We start from the raw sequence: 23,225 nt of genomic DNA on the forward strand, positions 1-23,225 counted from the left end.
CATTACTTTTCAACATAGTATTGGAAGTCCTTGCGAGAGCTATCAGGCAAGAGAGCAGAATCAAGGGAGTCCAAATAGGGAAAGAAGAGATCAAACTCTCACGCTTTGCTGATGATATGATGTTATATCTAGAAAACCCCAAGGATTCAACCAAGAGACTCCTGGAATTGATCAATGAATTCAGTAAAGTCTTGGGATACAAAATCAATACACACAAATCAGAGGCATTCATATATGCCAATAACAGTCAAACGGAGAACCAAATTAAGGACTCAATACCCTTCAAAATAGCAACAAAGAAAATAAAATACCTAGGAATATATTTAACTAGGGAGGTAAAGGACCTCTATAGGGAGAACTACGAAACACTGAGGAAGGAAATTGCAGAGCATGTAAATAGGTGGAAAACCATACCATGCTCATGGATCGGAAGAATCAACATTGTTAAAATGTCTATACTGCTCAAAGTGATCTACAGATTCAATGCAATATTTAAAGTATTTCCTAACAAACTTCCAAAGTATTTTGAACAAAACCAAGATTGCTGCTATCAGCAAGTTTAAAATTCTAAAAATCAGTCCCGGAACTTTCAAAATTACTCCTGAAGCAATGATTAAAACTAGAATACTATCCTATTACAGAGTAGTAAACTTCCTGTCTGTTGAGTAAACTTCCTGCCTTGAGAAACATTTTGGCAGAGACTATATGAGGACCTGCATCGTAGGGGAGACAGAATAAGAATCACCTAAGAGCCTTCCAAATCTAAGACTCTAATAAGATGGAAAAAAAAAATTGACTAAAGTCACAATTAAAAAAATAAACACTTCTCCTGATACCTTTCAAACTTCAACCATAAAACGACATGACAATCTAAAATAATCAAATGAAACAGAATCTGTAAATGAATTACTACATTTTTTCCTACTTTTTCTTCAGAAAAAAAAAATCAGGCAAACTTTAATTCCCCTATCTAAAATTTACTTGAGGCTATAATTTATTTAATTATGCAGACAGGATTAAGTGAGCAATAGATATATAACTGATTTTGGAAACATTCTAAAGATTTCATTTGTATGTAACATCTGTAGTTTTTTAATAATCTTGATGCTACTTAAAACACAAAATAAGACTTCCTTGAAAGTGCAGTGTATTAGAAGTGTTTCTCTAATTTTTAACTATATTTCTTGAGATAAATTAAATCTTTAATTTAATTACTATTAATATCAATTAATATTTAATAGTACTTAAAGTATGACAGATTTCATAATGTTAGCAACTAACAATGGATGAAATATATACTGTTAAAATCTCCTTAAATACACTGATGAGCTGACAAATTAAGAAGGAATACTCGAAGGCAAAAGACTGAGTGAAAATTGGAAGCCAACAAGGTAAGCCGAGCAAGGGATCCAGCCTTCACCTTAAGGGCATTTGCCTATCAGGAGAACTTGAGCTTTGGTGTGGGGTCCAGGGAACAGAAGGCAAAACCAAGGTTGGTGGATAAAGGCAATCTAACAGAAGCTTTCCCTTTGAAAGTAAAAACAAGACAAGAAAAACCATTATTATTACTTTCATTCAAGATTATGATGAAAGTCCTAGCCAGCAAGATAGGAAGAAGTACAAGATTGGAAAGATAGAAACAAACTATGATTATTTATAGATGATAAGACTTTATACATAGACCATTCAAAAGAATCTAGAGATAAATCAAGTATCAAAAGAGAGCTCAGCAAGATTACTAGCTACAAAATACAGAAAAATCAATTTTATTCTAATATTACAGAAGGGAACAGTGAGAAAATAAATTTTTAAAAGATAATATTTACAATAGCATTTGTAACACAAGTGTCTAGGAATAAGTCTAACAAAAGATGTACAAGAAAATCATAAAACTTTATTAAGGCCATCAAAGAAAACTGAAATAAATGGAGAATATACCAACCTCATGTACTAAAAGGAATAAAATATCAATTTTCTCCCAAAATGATTCATAGATCTAATATAATCCCAACCACAATCCCAAAAGCTGTTTTTATGGAAACTTAAAAGCTGCTTCTGAAATGTATACGGAAAAGCAAAACTAAGCAGGTTACTTTTGAAGAAGAGAAGGTAGGAAGCTTTGTTTTATCAGATATCAAGATTTTCTATAAAGCTAAAAATAATCAAGACAGCAGAGTATTGGCACTTTAAACTAACAGATCAATGGAACAGAACAGAGAGCCTGAAACAGGCCTCACATATATGGAAATGTGATATATAACACAGGATATATGATAGAGCCATGAGGAGAGGGCATAAATAACTGATCTGGATCACCTAGCTATTAATGGGAGAATGAAAGGAAATTGGATCTCTATTTCACACCATACACAAAAACCCAGTAACGGATTAAATGTCTACACATGAAAAACAAATCCATACAGGAGATTTCTCATGATCTTGAGTTGAGAAGGACACAAAAAGCACCAAACATGAGATTGATAAAATAAGCTATATGGAAATTAAAGATACATATATCCCAAAAGGGGATTATATCCAGAATATATTAAGAATTGATCAACAGTTGAGGCAACTTGGTAAAAAATGAGAGAAAGACTAATAGGCATTTATAAGACATCCAAATGACGAATAAATATAAGATATGGTGCTTGAGTTCTTTAGTCACTAAAGAAGTATAAAGTAAAACCACAGTAAGATGTTAATATCTACCCACCAACTGGCAAAAATTAAAAACTCTCACAATATAATGCTGTGGCAAGAAGCAATGGGAACTCTCACACAGTGCTGCCTGCCAGAAATGGCATAACATTTTGAAAAACAATTTAGTACTGTGTACTAACCCTAACACAATTTAAAACAATTTAGCATTATCTACTAATGCTAATACACCCTTTGACCGAGCAGTTTTACTCCTAGGTGTAAGCCCAACAGAAATGTGTGCATACATCTAAAAGGCAAGTACAGGCCGGGACACTGGCTCACACCTGTAATCCCAGAACTTTGGGAGGCCCAGGCAGGAGGATTGCTTGAGGTTAGGATTCTAGACCAGCCTGAGCAACACAACGGAGACCCCATTTCAAAAAAAATTTAAAAATATCCAGGCATGGTTACACACGCCTGTAGTCCTGGTTACTTGGGAGACTGAGGCAGGAGGATAGCTTGAGCAGAGAAGTTCTGAGGTTACAGTAAACTACAATATCAACATTGCACTCCAGCTTAGGTGACAAAGTGAGACTGTCTCTTAAAAAAAAAAAAGGCATGTACATGAATGTTTCTTTAGCTGACCAATTTCAATTCTTAAAACAGCTAAGTAATTAAAGTAGACATACTTTCCCTTAATTTTTAGTTGGTTGGATTTTTTTTTTTTTACCTGTAATGCAGCCTTGTGTCAGCATTTAAAGACAGAAAAGAGGTGAGTATTCATAATGAGCAAAAATAGGAAATAGCATTATTTTCTTTAAAGGAAAATAGTTGAGTATTATTTAAAATCAAATGTATTAATCTTAGATTTATAATTTACCATTTTTGGACCTTCAATACAACACTGAACTGTGTACACATAGGAAAAGATGTTAAAACATGTATAATATTCATTAAATAATTTAACTTAAGCAAATAGTCACATATTTCCATAAATATGATCTCTTATTTTAATTAAAAACAGCCGGTCTCAATTTTTAACAATCTTTTCATGGTAATGTCATCGAAACAAGTTATCCATCAAAACATCATGTTGTACATGCTAAATATATACAATTTTTATTTGTCAACTTAAAAATATATAGTTACCCAACCAAAAGTTAAACTTACTCTAAGCAAAACAAAAGAAAATAAGGAGTTAGACTTACTCAATGCTAGCCAGGTAGTAAATAACTTAAAGATGGTCTGGTAGAAAATATTTTCCTTCTTCTAATACTGTTTCCCGTTGAGCATTAGTAATCCATCATCAATTAAATTTTTCCTACTTTTATTACTGATTTTGATTTCATTTTTTTCCACTGACTTCTATGTCAGATCTAGTTTATTGGTATTTTAAATTCTAAATAAACCATAACAAAAGTTGTTTGACTGCTCAATACCAAGAAAACAGATTTCTTAGAGCAATGCCAGAAGGTATCTTGTCACACACTTATATTATTGAATTCAACCTTCATCTCTCTCCTTTTATTTTCAGATTACTACACAAAAAATACCACTGACTATGTAAGAAAAAATATTATTAGGTTGAGTTTCAGACATGTCACACTCAACTCTTTCCTCATGAAGAATAAAAACTGTTTAATACTTGAGTTTTCATGTTTAAAACATATTTTTCAAAAATTAGTTTAGCTAGGCTTTGGCAATTTAACAAGCAACGCAAGTAAAGTTTCAGCATCACGTGAGAGAAGGGAGTGATACCTTAGAGTAACGCAGCAGAGTCCATAAAACCAAACACACACATTGTCACTAAAGTGTGTGTGCCCTCGCTTGCTCCTCCGCCATCTCTCTCTTGCGCTTGTGCACATGTGCATGCTCTCTCACACTCTCTCTCACACACACACACACACACACACACACACACACACACACGTTTATAGGAGGTTTGTGATATCCTAAATGAAACTACAAATAATGTTTCAAATACTCACTAAAAGCCATTATAACTGACTTAAGGCCCTCAGAAATTAAAGTTTTTATAAACTGTCAAGAGCATGGCTTTCAACTCTTTTGATCTGAAAGGATAATAAAATATATACCTTAACATCTGAAAAATATTTCACTTTTCACAAAAAGAGGAGAAATTTATCTACACAATTCAATTATTAAAGCAACTCAAAGGATTTGTTCCAACACAATGGTACCTTGCATAAACCAATAATCAAGCAGTTGTGTAAAATGGGAATAAGTCTCCTTTAACTTTTCCCCTCAGGTACCTTTTGTTGGATGGTGGAATGTTTTTGCTCCATCTCTCTTTTCTCTTTTGCTGCATCCACAACCAGTCGATCCAACTTAAAGAGGGGGGGAAAGAGAAAATTGTAGACTTACAAATCAAAGGAAAAAAGGTATGATTATTTTTTCAAACCACATTCCAAGTCATTTCACAGATAACCATAGCAATAAATCATTCAATTTAAGCTTACTTAAAAAGGCATTTTGGCTAAACTTGAATGTAGTTCATATTTTTTCTGGTAGCACATCCTCTTGAGAAGATCCATATAGCCTCTAGAGAAAATGTTTCCAAGAACAGTCATTGTGCCACACATATATGACTGGAGGCCTTGTGACAGGCACTGCAGTGATACATGTTTAGTCCTTGAATAAAGTAAACGACTCTTGCTAACCCACTCAGCAAACTCCCGTAGTTACAATACAAGATACAAAGAAAAGACACTGGTCATTTTTTCCCCAAATACCAACAAGTAGTGCAGCTAAACTAGTGCAGCCAGCTCTCACAAGTTCACTGTAACAGCTACCTTTTTCACATTTCCCTAAACTTCATTTTTCATCCTTAATCTACTCCCCTCAGAAAGTAAATTAAACCATCTTGGGAAAGAAAATCACCTAAAAATTGAAATTATCAAATCAAAAAGGCTCATCAATAAAAAAAGAATCCCCAGAATAGATCTAATTAAAATTCTGACCATATAAGAAAAATAATTTAAAAGAATGACATTTCTATACATATAAAACTCTTATATGTATGTATAATTCTTATACACACAGATACACACATTTGTTTGTATGAAATGAAAAAATTGATAGGAGCTCTAAATTTTAAGAGTCTATAATATTATTCAAATAGCAAAATATATATTTCTTTGGAAAATAAAAAAGCTATGACCCAAAAAGCAAATTAGGACAATAACTCAATTATCCAAATGTAAGAAATTAAAAAATAAATCCAGCTGGGTATGCTCCAAAACAAATATTTTATTTTTAAATTTTCCTTTTCAATACCCTCATATACAATCTATAACATAAGGTTATTTTCACCTTTGATTTCATTTTTGGCTATATATTTAACCCATACAAAAATTTGCTGTAACATCAAACTCCTTCATTAAGTACATGAAATGTCAACTACCTCAATATGCTAAATTTCTTTAAAAATACAAATATGTCAGTGTACAATACAAAATCAAGAAATATAGTCCAATATTACCTGTGCTCCAAGATCTTTCATGTAGGGCCCGAGTTCACTAAACAGATCATATCCTTGATGAAAGAAGGCCAAATGGGCATACATAAAAGATAACATCTAATAGGAGAAAAAAGATTACCATTTTAAAATCTGTTCTTAGATTAATATTTTGAAATTTTAAAAAATCCTGATCCTTTCAACCTGAAAATGCTGGTTTTAAAAAAAAAAAGAAAGAAAAAAATCCCGATCCTATTTAATGTTTAAAAATTATTCCACAAGAGCCGAAAATGTCAAACCTATTTAAAATTAAACTGAGCCATTTTTCTTAAAAGAGTATTTAAGAAATATTTGCAAATACGTTAAGAATAAATTTCATTTAAAAGAAATTGTCCAGTGGTTTAAAATCTTTTAAATGTCCAATATTTTAGTTGTTTAGACTGTATCAAGATGATTAAAATGTATACAATTGATTCAAATAATCAAATTTTTGATAGCTTCACTATCTTCCTAGGTGAATTACAAAATATCTATGTGCTTCTTCAACCAAATTCACTGGCAAACCTTAAATTGCAAGTAAGATATAAAAAGATAAGAAGGGGAAATATAAAGCTCTCAAAATAATCACAAACACTTTACAACCTACTAGATCACCAAACACAACTTGAAGTGGGTAAGTGTTCATTTCTTCCTGAAAATACCAAAATAATATGAATTAAAACAGATTTTGCAAATATGTAGTTTTCTTTATAGTAATTCTATAAACCCAAAAGTGACATCAATGGATTGAGTTTTCTCCAGGTTTTCCTATATTTTACCTATTCATAACAGAAAAATCACCTTCATTTTTATTAGTTTTTACACAGGAAGGAATCATATAATTAAGTGCATAATACTGAAAAAAACTTCTAAACATCCACTCTATTTTTAGCAAGAAGAGGCATCTGTTTAATTCTCTAAAGTCTAAAATAGGTCATAAGGTCTTTAATACTCAAAAATCCTCCAAAAAAATTATATTTCCAAGAGAAAAACCTATTAAATAAAACACAAAGACAAAAGGACAAAATTCACAAAAGAAAACTTATTATGGAATAAGATAACGGTAAGCTTTGTGAATAGAATAAAACTATACATACATAAAGTAATAAAAAAAACACTAAATGGTTTTTATAAAAAAAATAGAGCAGGGAGAGTAATAGCTAGGACTACATGAAAATGTAAAATATGCCTGTATATCAAAACAAAAAAGGCATATTAAAAAAATCACAAACTAGGCCAGGCGCGGTGGCTCATGCCTGTAATCCTAGCATTCTGGGAGGCAGAGGTGGGCGGATCATTTGAGCTCAGGAGTTCGAGACCACCGTAAGCAAGAGCAAGACCCCGTCTCTACTAAAAAAATACAAAGAAATTATATGCACAACTAAAAAAATATATATAGAGAAAAATTAGCCGGGCATGGTGGCACACGCCTGTAGTCCCAGCTACTCGGGAGGCTGAGGCAGGAGGATTGCCTGAGCCCAGGAGTTTGAGGTTGCTGTGAGCTAGGCTGACGCCATGGCACTCTAGCCTGGGCAACAGAGTGAGACTCTGTCTCAAAAAAAAAAAAAAAAATCATAAACTAAGAAAAAACACATAATAAAAAATAAATACATCAGTAGTCTTAATATACAAGAAATATTACAAATCAGTATGAAAAATTTGAATATTCTAACAGGAAAAGAGATAAAAGACATATAAAGGGCATATAAGTAGCAAAAAAACATGAAAAAAAATGTTCTAACTCATCTATATTAACAAAACACAAAATTGAATAATGAGACCACATTTTCTATCTACCAAATTGAGGGTAAGGTGAGGGAAACTGTAATATTCCGTGTTGGTAAAATGTGAAGAAATGTTCATTCTCATGCAGTATTATAGTGCAAATATTGTATAATTCTTGAAATTTGACAATATTTTAAAGAAGCCTTAATCAGTGCTCAAATTCTCTAAGTAATCCCTTATCTATAAATCTATCCTAAGGAAATAATCAGATTATTCATTAGAATGATCACTACAATGCTATGCTTTAATGTCAAAAACATGGAAATTACTTAAATACCCATTAATAGGTGAAGTTAACTTATGGTATTTTCATTCAAAGTTAGCAAACTATGATCTGCAAACTGCATCCAGCCCCATCACCAGTTTTTGGATGACCCATGAGCTAAGAATAGTTTTTACATTTTTAAATGGTTGGAAAAAAGTGAAGATATATGAAATCATAACAAATAAAAATTACATGAAATTCAAATTTCTGTGTCCATAAATAAAGTTTTATTGGAACACAGCCATGACTACTCATTTACATACTGTCTATGGCTGCTTTCTGCTTACAAGAGCACAGCTGAGTAACTGCAACAGGGACCACAAGGCCTATAAAACCTACCCTATTTACTACTTGGCCCTTTACAAGAAAAGTCTGCCCACTCTTAGTATATTCATACGGTAGAATTCTACCTGGCCATGAAAGCCATCATTAAATAAAGAACATTCAATGACACATGATATTGCAATCCATTAATGAAAAAAAAAAGTTTTATAAAATGGTATGTAGGAATGATCAATTTTGTTTAAAAATATTAAATGCAATTTTAAAAGACAGATATACATGTTCACATACAAAGAAAGAGAAAAAAGATGAATATATATGCCAAGATATTAACAATATTAACAGTGGTTCTCCCTTGGTAGTAGAATTTATAAGTGGTTTTTATGGTTTTTTTAGACATTTTCTAATTTTCTACAATAAACATATTACTGTCAACATACAAAATGGGTGAGGAGGGTGATAAATATTGTCTTTTAAAAAACAAGAAGTACAGGCCGGGCGAGGTGGCTCACACCTGCAATCCTAGCACTCTGGGAGGCCGAGGCAGGTGGATCACTCGAGTTCGAGACCAGCCTGAGCGAGACCCCGTCTCTACTAAAAATAGAAATAAAAATTATCTGGACAACTAAAAATATATATAGAAAAAATTGGCCGGGCATGGTGGTGCATGCCTATAGTCCCAGCTACTCGGGAGGCTGAGGCAGTAGGATCGCTTAAGCCCAGGAGTTTGAGGTTGCTGTGAGCTAGGCTGAGGCCACAGCACTCACTCTAGCCGGGGCAACAGAGTGAGACTCTGTCTCAAAAAAAAAAACAAAAAACAAGAAGTACAATGTATTTACCTGATATAATATGAATATATACATAAAATTTAGGAAAAAGCTAGGTGGGGACAAGGATCTAAAGCAATTTAAATATAGCCTTTTGAGGGGAAAATAAATTCAGTAAGTAAATTCAGAAGTTACTTCTACGGTTCTCTAAACATGAAGAGTACAATGCCATACCACTACCATCCTCTGCCCACTTATTTGTTATCTTTGAGACAAAAATATGGGCAGGCCAGGTATAGTAGCTCATGCTATAATCCCAGTGCTTTGGGTGGCCAAGGCAGAAGGATTGCTTGAGGCCAAGCATTCAAGACCAGCCTGGGTAACATAGCAAGAACTCATACAAAAAAAGGTTTTTAAAAAAATGAGCCAGAATAATAATAAAAGAAATGAGCCAGCATGGTGGCATGAATCTGTAGTCCCAGCTACTCAGGAGGCTGAGGCAGGAGGATTGCTTGAGCCCAGGAGTTCAAAGTTGCAGTGAGCTGTGATCACATCACTGTCCTCCAGCATGGGTGACAGAGCAAGACCCTGTCTCAAAACAGCAGGGGAAAGGGGGCAGAGAAGTAAAAAAATATATATATTGTCACCATGTGTGAAGAGACTCAGGAATAAAAGTGATTCTCAAATTTCATCCCATTGGTTTTATAACTGCATACCAAAGAACAATAGACAGACACATCATCAATCCTAAGGGGAAAATTCTTGAAGTGATACTATTCATGTAAATTCTCAATCTTGAATATTTTAAAAATCCAAATAACACATGAAATATAGAGAAAAATAAAGTATGTTGAAAGAAGTTGGGTAAAAAATTTTTAAAAGCAAATAAAATTGAGCAAAAATTCAAAACCTGAATGTAATACTATTTTATTTTCATAAATTTCAAAATAAATCCTGAAATAGTCTCACATGTTTTTACACCAACCATTTCCAATTATTCACCAAAGAGCACTAAACATCACATTAGGATAAGAGAATATAAAAACAATGTATAGAAGTCTGCCTTTACAGAGTTCACAGTGTATTAATAGATGAGGCACACATGAACAACTGTAACACAAAGGACACAAAGAGTGGTTAAGTGCTGTATAAGAAATACAAATAAAGATCAAAAAGAAGTAATAGCAATTATGAACCTGGAATATATACACCAGATTCTGCTTTAAACATTTAAATATGTACATTTAGTTTCACATTAAAATATTTATAAGATTACTTCAATTATATCTTACTGATTTTAGGATTTCTGATCTCCTTTTTGATTGAAGAACATTAATCTGAGGGAAAATACACTCGGTTAATCACTCATCGTTATTTTAAAGACTAATCCATAATGCAATATTGTAAAACTTGCTTACTTTAATGGTTTAATACTTTTCCAAAAAGCAAATAAAAACAAAGTTCAACTTTTTCATCCTTTGACCCTCTTTTTGCAAAAAACAATTAAGACAAACATACCAATGAAATTCTCATCCATTTTTGAGCTCAAAGAAAATTGGTCATTTAAATTATATTACAGTGATGGAACCATTTTGACATTTGAACTTCTGTGAATTCCATCTTTCTCCCCCACCTTCCTTATCTAATTGCTCATCAAGAGTCAACCTACAGCCTTAATGCAAATTCTCGTCACTTTATCACTATCGTATCTTTTTTGGACTGTTGCAACAGAACTAGTCTCTTCTGTGCTTTCACTCTTGACTCCCTACAATTCATTCTCCACACAGCAACCAAAGTGATCTTTTTAAAATATAATAAGAACCTGTTACCTCCAGCTTTCCTCTACCTATCTCTCCAACCTAGTTTTCTATTACCTTCCCCCTTTCTGTGCTCCAACCACAGCCCAGGACTGCTCCCACTTCAATGCCTTTGTACTAGCTGTTTGTCTACATGTCATGACATCCTGCCTAGATGGGCACGAGACTATCTCTTACCAATCAGGTCTCAACTTAAATACCATCTCCTCACAAAGGTCTAAGGTAGCCCCTTATGCAGTGCCTAGTACATCAACCCTATTTATTTTACTCATAGCATTTACAACTACCTTATGCCTTATATTTTCTTCATTATGTCTTTTCCCTAGTTAAAGTGTAATTTCAGTGAGATCAGGGTCTTTGCCTTATTCCCAGATCTAGTCCCCAAGAGCACATAGTAGGCACTCAATAAATATTTGTTAAATAAATTAATGGATCTTAAATAAATATTTTAATTAGACTAGACTTTCTGAAAGATCAGTATATTAAGAGATTTTCCTTTTATGTGATCCCTCCCAACACTACAAATTCACATTTTATTTTTGTCTGTTATTACATGTCAGCTTAATGAAATAAAATCTTTACCCAAGAATCATTCACTCTTTGCTAATATTGCCAAAAGATTACAAAATATCTGCCTTTCTAATATGCCCTTCCCACTGAGTTCTCTCTTTAATAAGATAATTTTAACGCACTGACTAGAAAATAAAACCAGACCAAGGAAAAATCTAAATAACTTTGCATAGCTAAGCACGTTTCTTCTGCATGTCTGTTTCAACGTCTATTTGGTTTTGAGAACTAAAATATTAACTTTCAAATGCTCTAAGTAAGAGAAGAGGCTGCAAATAGCCTATTATTCAAACTTTGAATAATGTTAAAAGTGCCTCTCTTTTATACATCTTTTTTCCTATTTGGCAATGAAAAACAGCATTTAAATCCTTAGGGGAAAAAAGTAATTTAAATATTTAGAGAAGCTAAAGCATGATAAACTTTATACATTTGGATATTACTTAATATTCTGTAAAATATTGGCCATAAACTAAAGTGCTATAACAGTTCTCATTAGAAAAATCAAAGTAATAGTTATTTATGGAGGTGGGAGCCCTAACCTAGAACTGCTGGATGGACACCAAAGAAAATGGATAATCTATAAGGTCAAGTTTGAAAATAATTAATATTTTAGCTAACCCCCCCCCCATATAAAATGTATAACATCGAGCCATTCACTGTCTCAAAAACATGTATCACCTATCTATTTTCTAACCACTGGACTAGAGACTAGGAATACAATCTAGGAATAAAAAGATATATAAATACATATTTACAATAAATGTGCTAAGTGGTCTAACTGCAATGTGCATGAAAATATTATGGCAACACAGAAAAGACAAAGGCAAGAATGATTCATTATGCCTGGAGAAATCTGAGTAACCCTGACCACAGAACAGAGAATGAATTGGTGACAGCGCAGGTAAAAGCAATTTAAGGAAGACCGATTTTATGAAAATATCTTAATACTCCAGACAAGAAACAATAAGACTGGGTTAGGGCTACAGCAAGGGTCAAGAATAAACAGATTTTAGAGGAACACAGGAGGAATTTTCAAGACATTTTGGTGACTAGATATAGTGGCTTAGAATGAGGAGAATATCTGATGTAATTCTCTCAGTTTGAATTTATAAGAGAATAAGAGAGTGACACCATTCAGCCAGATAAGGGCAAAAGAAAAAGAGAAGCCATTTTGGAAGATGAGAGATTTCAGTTCTGGACACAATGAGGTACTTCTGCAAGAAATAAGTTTTTCCATGTATGTGCAGGTAACTTTTCAAGCAAAGGGCATGATGAGACTGTCAGAAAATAATAAAGGAAGAAAAGAATAAAACCAAAGATGTAGCCATATAAAGGAGACTTGAAAAGGCAGACAAAGGAGAGAAGCCCATGGCAGAAATCAAAAAGAAACAGAACTTAGGAAGAGGACCTAAAAGCAGTTGCAGATAAATCAAACCAAAAGTATGTTTCAAGAAGGAGTGTGTGGTCTACCATTTTAGTGAAAGAGAATACAGGCAGTCCCTGTGTTACAGAAGAGATATATTACTGAGAACGTCTTTAGGTTGGATTTGTATTTAACTCAGATACCTGACAAACAGCGTATATATGATGATAATAATAATACTAAAATGGCTCATATGTGGTAATAATAATACAGTATAATACTGTAATAATAATACCCCTGTACTGTAATAGTAAGTTACAAAAACTATTATGCTCTTTCTTTTAATTCCTAGGCTAATAGGAATGTTATGCTTGTTTTGACCTTCTAATCAAATCAATAATAATCTTTCCATTTCAGTAATTAATTCACTATGCTGCTTAGTAGTAATTGATGTTATTGGAGCACTGCCTTTCATATGTTCCATTATTCTCACTTTATCCTTTATTATTACTCCAATAGCAACTGAAGCCTAATACTTTTCCAATGAATGAGGGTATCTGGCCTTTCTCTGAGGGCTTAATTATTTCTACTTTCGTTTCCATTGTAATCACCTTTCTGTTCACTGCAGGCTCGTCTGGCCTTGCAGTGGACTTTCACTTTGGAGGCATGGTCATAAGGGTAAACACAGACTCACAAAATCAAATTAAAAAGTCAAGAAGAAAGTGATGCTGTGCATAAGTGACTGTATCAACAATGAGACCATCCGCTAGCATCGAGATGCTGTGCTAACAAACCGCTTACGCCATGTGGGTTTGTTTACATGCGTGGAAGAAACTAGTTCCTGAATTATTAATTTAATTATTATAATTTATCCTTATGGGGAGCCTTGGGAGCCCATTCATAAGTACAGAACACTGGAAGCAGGGTTGTCCATAACCCAAGGATTGTCTGTAGCCAAGATGGTTAAAAACTAAAAGATACCTATTGAATAAAACCTTTGTGTGAGTCATTTTAGTGGAATGAGCTAGGAAAGTTAAGTATTCACACTACAGCAAGAAGTGGTATGAATGTGAGGTAGGTTAACAGGACCTAGGAGATACAGACTACCCATTCTAGAAGCCTTTCATCCATCAATGGAGTGTACTTCATTTTTAAAAATTTAACTTCTCACTTACTGAACAGGAACTTAAAAGAAAAAAATCTTAAAGTTAATTTTCTACTGTTTTGCAAAGTTACCTAAGCAGTTTTTAATAATATATTGGTATATGGTCACTTATGCATTTTTTCTTAAGAAATACCCTGTGATCATGGTGACTTCAACAATCTCTGAGGACAACTACTGCTGTTTTGTAAGAGGAGATTTAGATAAGATAATTCCCTAAGATTTAAAGTTTTTTGCTTTAAACTCCACGATATAGAGGAACATATAATGTACATATGAAATAATATATTATGCCTCCTTTTTTCATGTGTCTTGAATTCCTTTGGAGACTTATCACATTCAAACTAGTTTTAATTACATATTAGACCAGAAGATCACCAAGCAACTTGCTAAATATAGATCTCCACTTTTTAAAAGCAGCACCTAATGCAAAAACATGAGAACACTATTTCAAAAAATAGTTTTCATTTGGCAATATGGTGAGCCTTAATACCTCTAAGAATCTACTCTAAAAACAATCAGAAATGTGGCAAAAGATTTATATATCAAGATTTTATTATAACTTATAAAAATTAGAAATTATATTTTCACTATTGCCAGTAAAAACTTGAACACCATAAATGTCTGATAATCAAGTATCAATTAAATTGATATAACAACTCCATAGAATAAAATTTAGCACCTTTGAGAACATTTATAAGTGGATAGAAATCATAATGTTAAGTGCAAAGAGGAAGAACTCAGAACCAAAGGTATGCACATCCACACATGTGGATACACACACAGACACACAGATGAAATTTTTCCATAAAAGATCATGTTTTAATTTTAAATTCAATGAAAAAGTATTTTTTTTCTTGATGCAATCATTCAAAAGTAACAACTTGTTTAGTAAGCATTGATTTTATTTTTTGTTTTGTTTTGTTTTTGGGGGACAAGGTCTGACGCTATTGCCTGAGCTACAGTGCAGTGGTGTCATCCTAGCTCACTGCAACCTCAAACTCCTGGGCTCAAGCGATCATCCTGCCTTAGCCTCCCAAGTAGCTGGGACTATAGGCATGAGCTACCACAGCTGAATAATTTTTCTACTTTTTATAGAGACAGCATCTTGCTATGTTGTCCAGACTAGTCTTGAACTCTTGGACTCAAGCAATCCTCCCACCTCGGCCTCCCAAAGTACAAGGATTACAGGCATGACCCAACACACCCGGCCTAGTAATCATAGTTTGAAAATATATACAGTAATAAAATATATACCTGAAGTACATAGTCAAGGGCTATATGTCGAAAACATTTTCTTGTTGCTGTCAAAATGTTTGTGGCTTCTTCAACTTCATGTTGTTTATTTCTTTGTACTTGGGCATTTTTTACTAATGCATTTTCTTTTTCTTCACTGACTTTTTCAAATTGCTTCTTGGCATCTTTGAATTTTCTAAGATCTCTAAAAAATAAAAACCGTGAAACTTTCATAAAACCTTCTTGATCAAAAACTTTAGCAAAATAACATTTAGAATTTAATTCTTCTGTTCTTCCACTTATTTGTTTCACCTTGCATTGACATTCACCAGCTCTTCCAACTAAAATATATTAACATATTGTTTCTCAATTATATGTACAACCTGATACAGTCAGCTAACATTTCTTTATTTAAATCTATATAACTTGAGGTGAAAATAAATTATCAAATTAACATTACAGAAACATAAAAGACAAAGCTAGTTTTTTTTCTAAAGGCAAATTCAGGGACATTTAACCAAATGATTTTTAAACAGTAGTATACATATAAATCACCATAGGGTACTTGTTTAACATACAAATTCCAAGGCCCTTTCTCAGAGATTACACTTCATTAGTCTTTGGGATAAATCCTAGAAATCTGAGAGTTTTTTAAAGGCACATCCTTGATTTTACTCCTATGGATGGTCTACAGATCCTACACTTTTAGAAACATTCATTTGTTGTTGGAGGGAATTACTGGGTCAAAAGGCATGAATAAAACATTTCTCAACACACACACACACACAAATTTCTAAAAGAATTGTCGTACTAATAAAGGGTAACAGTATCTCTTTCAACTGGAAATCTGAAACCCTTGCTTCATTACTGACTTTAGGTAAGTCATATAACATCTTTTTGCTTTTATTTTTCTATAAGAGAACTAGGCAAAATAACTTGAAGATAAATGATTGTTTAAAAAAATCATAATAAAGTATACATAAGAAAGACTTTAAATTCTTTGAAGGAAGGCGTAAATTTTTATGTATACATTCTATGAGGACATTCTGAGTGTTAGTCTATTATGAAATAATTTATATAGAATCTGCAAGACATCACCTCCAGGACAACAAATTCTAAACTACTAAAACAGTATACTATGCGGATGAGATCTGATACTATTTACAGCCTATAATTTCTATAATGTATCCTGAATACTATATCATAATCAACTGTATTTGTAATTTTATATACCCTCAGTCAAAAATTAAAAGAGAAAAACTGAATTATTAATGTGAAAAAGGCAAACTTTCCTAACTCAGAAAGTTCAGATTTATTTTATTTCTAGTTCCATTTTATTTCACATATAAAATGTGATGGATGTGACACAAAAGACTTATGTAACAAAAAAAGGTATGTGCTTCCATGACTCATTCTCATATAGTTCATTATCTCCTCTTCAAAGAAAATACCATTGTAACAATGGAAAACTGAGTTTCAACTACAATAACTAATGGTATTCCAAGCACTTTTGGATTAGCTTTGATTATAAAAGGCCAATCATATTATTACATTTAAAAATATTTTTAAAATTATAATAACCCTAGCTATATATCCTAAACACATATTCATGATGTAAATGATTCACTAAAAGACATGAAATCTGATTCCCCTGCAGAGTAATTCAGGAAGAAAGGCAATATATAATATATTTCAAAAGCAAAAAACAAAAATTTCAATTTTTTAGTAATTTCAGTAATTCATGGCCCATAGTTTCTTCCAAAAGATACAAATTTCCAGATGTGGTCATGAACTGGTTGCTTTTATTTCCTCTTTGCCTCTGTAATTGACTTACTCTTTAACAAAGTTCTGAAGCTGTGCCTTAATTGATCTCTGAGTTTGGTCAAACAGGATCTAAAAAATAAAATGTAATATTTAGTGATTAGAAAAGTAAACAAAGAAAATAATTTTCTTGTAGTTCTACAAATACTGCATCCCTTCATTAATACTATAATTCTAATAATACCTATATTTCTTCTTACTGAAGACTACAAAAGAAATAAGCATTTAAAAAAGAAATTGAAACAGATTTTAAGCCTATTTCACCTGTCTCAAAAATAAAATTACTTCTATTTACAGAGGAAAACAAAACTGCCTTAATATTTAAACAGAATACTCAAATAGTCGAGCAACATATTTCCTTTATTCTAATTCAGGCTTTGGAAGACAACCTAAAATAGTAATACAAATTCCACTCCGTCCATCACAGAAATTCCTTACTCCAATATAGCAAAGCATACCAAATGAAAACAACTCCATGACTGCCATATACCTTAGTTAGAGGTTATTCATTTGGGAAGACTCGGGGATTTAAGCGTTGTACATTTTGAATTCAAGTAAACGTTATATAGTCCTTTAGGTTAAATAATTGCTAAGATTAGAGACAAGAATAAAATTTTATTCCTCAGAACAGTATTTTGCCCACACGTAAAGGATGCCACATACTTAACACTGATGGCTGTGTATGGTAAATATCACAGGGCTTGTTATGGGAATTCCAAGTAATTTCATAATTTACAGATACACTTCATTCAGAGTTTGAAACAGAATTAGATAACAGGCAGAAAACTCAATATTCAAAACAAAAAGAAAATCCTGTGTCCTTCTTACAACTAAAACTAATTAAAAACAATATTAATTAAAAACAATACCATAATTTCATACTCTCTGAAATTGTGTCTTCTATTTTCTCCTAATTAAGACACACACACACATACACACACACACAATCTGGGTTAGTCTTAGTCTAGGGTTTCAAAATTTGTCAATTTATTTCCACAGAACAAATTTTTTCTATGTTAAAACCAAAGTATTAAACCCAAACTAAGCAGAAGAAAGGAAATAATAAAGATCAGAATAAAAGTCAACTAGACAGAAAACAGAAAATCAACAGAAAAAAAAATCAATGAGCCCAAAAGCTGGTTGAAAAGATTATGAAATGATAAACCTCCAGCAAAAGTGATCAGAAAGAAAGTACAAATTTCAAATATCAAGAAGGAGAGAGGTACCTTCATCACAGATTGTAAATATATTAGAAAGACAGTCTGCAGATCTAGGGAACAATTGTAGGCCTATAAATTGAATAAATGAAATGGACACATTTCTTTGACAGATAAAAACTACCAAAGCTCACTCAAGATGAAACTGATAACCTGAACAGAATTAAGGAAATAGAATGTATACTTTAGGCCGGGCGCGGTGGCTCACGCCTATAATCCTAGCACTCTGGGAGGCCGAGGCCGGTGGATCGCACGAGGTCAGGAGTTCGAGATCAGCCTAAGCAAGAGTGAGACCCCTGTCTCTACTGAAAAATAGAAAGAAATGATCTGGACAGCTAAAAATATACAGAAAAAAATTAGCTGGGCATGGTGGCGCATGCCTGTCCGGGAGGCTGAGGCAGGAGAATTGCTTGAGCCCAGGAATTTGAGGCTGCTGTGAGCTAGGATGACACTACGACACCCTAGGCCAGGCAACAGAGTGAGACTGTCTCAAAAAAAAAAAAAAAAACAAAAACAAAAAAAAAGAAGGTATACTTTAAAACCTTCCATATCCACTGTCTGGGGAATGGACACACTTGAAGCTCTGACTCAGGGGGATGGGGGGGATGGGCAATATACATAACCTGAACTTTTTTGTACCCCCATAATAAGCTGAAATTTAAAAACTTAAATTAAATTAAAAAAAAAAACCTCCCATATCATATAAAGTTAAAGCTAAATTTACATAAAACCTAGCAATACTATTCCTAGGTATTTGCCCAAAAGAAATCAAAACTTACATTCCCACAAAAACCTGTATGCAAATGTCTACAGCAGTTTCATTCCTAATTACCAAAAAATGAAAACCCAAATGTCCTTCAACTAGTGAATAGAGAAATAAGTATGGTACATTCATACAATACTACTCAGCAACAAAAAGGAACAACTATTAATACATGCAACAACATAGTTGAATCTTAATGCATTTACGCATTTCATGTGTACATGTATATGTGTGTGTACATGTATATGTGTGTATACATGTATATATAATCTCTGTGTGTATGTGTGTATCACTTGAATCCAAAAGGAGAATCATTCAAAGCGGGGGAAAGGGGGAAAGGGAGAAAGTCGAGCAACTTCTGTGTAGAACTGCAGAAAAGCTTCATCATTATTTTATTCAAAATCCATTCAAATTATCCCAGAAAATTTAAGCATTATTTGTATCAATGAGAGAAGAAGAACAGTTCCATTAATGAATGATTGTCCCTTTGAAATACAATTTGAAAAGATGGAATTATTTAAATTCTAATTACAGTGAGAAAGAAGCTCCTGAGAGCCAGAGGAAGAGGGCAATAAATATTCCTCTGCCTTTCACTAATATGCCTCTGTAGGCAGTTTCTTATCAATGACAATGACCAAGAATTTGAAAACATCATCGATTTTAAATCCTGAGCAGGAATTGCTTGAAGCCATTTCATGCATAAAATCTTTATTTTTTTTTAAGTTATGCTCATATAAGCAAGCTCAAGTTTCTCATTAAAATATTTTTTAAATATTCGGAAGAGTTGTACACACTCAGTATGTAATATCTTCCCTAACACTGTGTTTCTATAAAACACAATTCCTTTAAAAAGATACAAAAATTTTTCACCAACACCCTCAGGTCCCCCTGCAGTTTTCTCCAGTGTCCCATACAAATATGACCATCAGTTTCAATCTGTGCCATGAGCTGAAAAAAGTTGGGAACCACTAACACTACTGTATTTTCATTATCTAAAACTATCTGTTGAGTGAATGAGTGTACAGCTCTAATTTAGAAACTCAAACTTAAAAAAAGAGTCACACATTTTCATAGAATTTATATAGGAAATCAATTTTAAAGCTACATTTATAAAAGGTAATCAACAAATATTCTAAATTCCTATACCAACAGCAAATTAGAATCTGAGTCATCAGTGAAGTCACCAAAACCTCTAAGTTCCAGGAAAACTAGTTAAGTCTGCACACCAAATCTATTCTAGTATCTCTGGAAAAGTCATGTGTTCAAACCTTATAAAGACATATGAGTTAAAGAGCACCTCCGGGAAATTCTCATTCTAAAAGAGAGAATAAAAAACAGTTCTATCCATTGTTACAGAAGAAATAAATCACAAGATAATCCAAATGATTTATTTTAATGGCTGGATAATCTAACCCCAATGTATGTTGAATCTTTACTTAACAACACAAATGGTTTTATTATTTTCAAATATTTAAGCCCACAAATTGATTCATAAATGACATCTCTAGAATATCCAGACTTTTATCCTAACAAAAACTGACACACCAAAACCCAAGTGTTACGACTTCTGCTACAAAATGTAAAGCAGGTTCCACTATTTATTACCTTTTAGAAAGCAGTTTTTCTTAAGTCTCCTTTATACTGGAGCGCTATGTAATTAAAATCCCATTGTAGAGAGTGCTACTAAAACAAAGCATTTTATATAATCAGGCTTTTCCCATATTTTAACAAATGGCTTTGAGATCATATTTAAATCTTATAATAAATAATGATTTATAATTTCAGGATTTTTTATAATTAAATGTCATCTAGGGCTGGACACAGTGGTTCATGCCTGTAATCCCAGCACTTTGGGAGGCTGAGGTGGGAAGGATTGTTTGAGCCCAGGAGTTCAAAACCAGCCTGGACAACATAGGAAGACCCTGTCTCTACAAAAAAATTAAAAAACAAGCCAGGCAGGGGCCTACAATGCTAGCTACTTGAGAGCCTGAGTGGGGCAGGGATCACTTCAGCCCAGAAATTTGAGGCTATAATGCACTATGACTGCATCTGAGAATAACAACTGCCCACTGCAGCTTCAGCGACATAGCAAGACCCTGTCTCTAAAAAAAACAAAAAGTAAAAAAACATTTAAGAGTGTTCTTGAGTCCATAACGTCATGTTAAACCTGCCATGAGAAACTTCCTTTCTACCAAGTACTATTCTAGGTGCTGAGATGAACATAACAAAGTACCTCTAGTCATGGAACTTAGACAATAAAATAAGTACATATATTTGAAAACACACCATATATGTGTACATGTATATGTGTATATACATGTATATATAATCTGTGTATGTGTATGCAAAGGCAAGATAAAGTGACATAAAGTGACAATAGGGTGGATAAGGAAGGACTTTCTGTCAGGTAGTAACCTAAAGAAAGTGAGGGAGAAGGAATATTGTGAGGAACCTAGCCACACACAGATGTGAAGTAAGAACATTCCACACAGAACAGAAATAAGCACAAAGCCCTGAAATGAGAATTACCTCAGTATGTTCAAAGAACAAAAAATCCAAATGGCTACAGCCAGGCACAATAGAGACAAGACCCAGGAGATTGAGTAGGAGCCCAATCATAATGGGCTTGGCAGGCCTTGGCTAGGACATTATTCTGAGTGTGACAGGGAGCCACTGCAGCAGGAGAATGCTGTGAATTAATTTTATATATAAAAAAAAATCACTCTGTCACCCTGAATAGAGTGTAGTGGCCTTACTATAGCTCCCTGCAACCGCAAACTCCTAGACTCAAGTGATCCTTCTGCCTCAGCCTCCCAAGTAGCTGGGACTACCAGGGTATACAAGTGTGCGCCACCACACCCAGCTAACATTTTTCTATTTTTGGTAGAGATGGGGTCTTGCTCTTGCTCTTGCCCTGGCTGGTCTCGAACTCCTGACCTCAAGCAATCCTCCCGCCTTGGCCTCCCAGAGTGAGCCACTACACCTGGCCTAACTTATATTTTTAAAAGTTCATTCTGGCTGCTGTCTTCAGAATTCATTGTAGAAGGCAAAGAAGAGATGCAGAGGCACAAGCTGGGAGGCTACTGTAGGAAGAAGCCTAAAAAAGAGGCGGTGGGAGTTTAGACTTGGAGGTCGCAGAGAAACTCTTGATAGTTGGGTTTAGGGTATATTCTGCTAATTTGTTGAACATTGGGTATATGGAAAAAAGAAGCACCATACAAAAAAAGCTTTAAGGATAAAAATTAAGTTGCATAATAATTTCCCTGCCAAAAAGTATTTTCAAAATTATAACCTTCGTGGTTGGCATGCTGGTTGCCTGCCTGTTGGCTCTCATCTCCACACTCATCCCTTCCACAGTCTCTTTACTGCCCAGGACGAGCAGCCTGCGAAGTACTATATTTCCCAGACTCCTTTGCAAGCTGAGAGGTTAGGTTCTACCAGTGGAGGATGATGTCAAATTAAGAGGTAGGAGAGGCCAGGCGCGGTGGCTCACGCCTGTAATCCTAGTACTCTGGGAGGCCGAGGCAGGTGGATCACTCGAGGTCAGGAGTTCGAGACCAGCCTGAGCAAGACCCCGTCTCTACTAAAAATAGAAAGAAATTATCTGGCCAACTAAAATATATATAGAAAAAAAAGTTAGCCGGGCATGGTGGCACATGCCTGTAGTCCCAGCTACTCGGGAGACTGAGGCAGTAGGATCGCTTAAGCCCAGGAGTTTGAGGTTGCTGTGAGCTAGGCTGATGCCATGGCACTCACTCTAGCCCGGGCAACAAAGCGAGACTCTGTCTCAAAAAATAAAAATAAAAAAAAAAAAAAAAGAGGTAGGAGAAGCCACTTCTATTTTCTGCTTCTGTTCTGATCCAGCCTCAGTGAACAACTGTGACCTCTCCAATTTTCAGCATCATCGGTGGCTAGGTAACAATGGCAATATCCTCAACAGTGCAGTACTTAGGAGCTCTAGGTAATACCACTTTCACTTTTCTTCCTCCCGCACCAAGGGCAATAGCTACTTCCCAGCTTACT

The 23,225-nt window shown here is 33.9% G+C and overlaps 1 protein-coding gene across 1 annotated transcript in view; it reads right to left on the reverse strand.

Moving 5' to 3' along the window:
- The window catches only part of ACAP2 (ArfGAP with coiled-coil, ankyrin repeat and PH domains 2), a 130,268-nt gene that overhangs the window by 41,808 nt on the left and 65,235 nt on the right, over nt 1-23,225 (reverse strand). Inside the window, exons 5-9 of the mRNA XM_045539991.1 lie at nt 17,236-17,294; nt 15,423-15,606; nt 10,549-10,593; nt 6,143-6,238; nt 4,914-4,988 (exon numbers count right to left, since the gene is read on the reverse strand). Of these exons, the coding sequence (XP_045395947.1) occupies nt 4,914-4,988; nt 6,143-6,238; nt 10,549-10,593; nt 15,423-15,606; nt 17,236-17,294 (459 nt within the window). The remainder of the gene's footprint in view (nt 1-4,913; nt 4,989-6,142; nt 6,239-10,548; nt 10,594-15,422; nt 15,607-17,235; nt 17,295-23,225) is intronic.

This window comes from Lemur catta, chromosome 1 (assembly GCF_020740605.2).
Source record: "Lemur catta isolate mLemCat1 chromosome 1, mLemCat1.pri, whole genome shotgun sequence".
NCBI classification, from domain to species: domain Eukaryota; kingdom Metazoa; phylum Chordata; class Mammalia; order Primates; family Lemuridae; genus Lemur; species Lemur catta.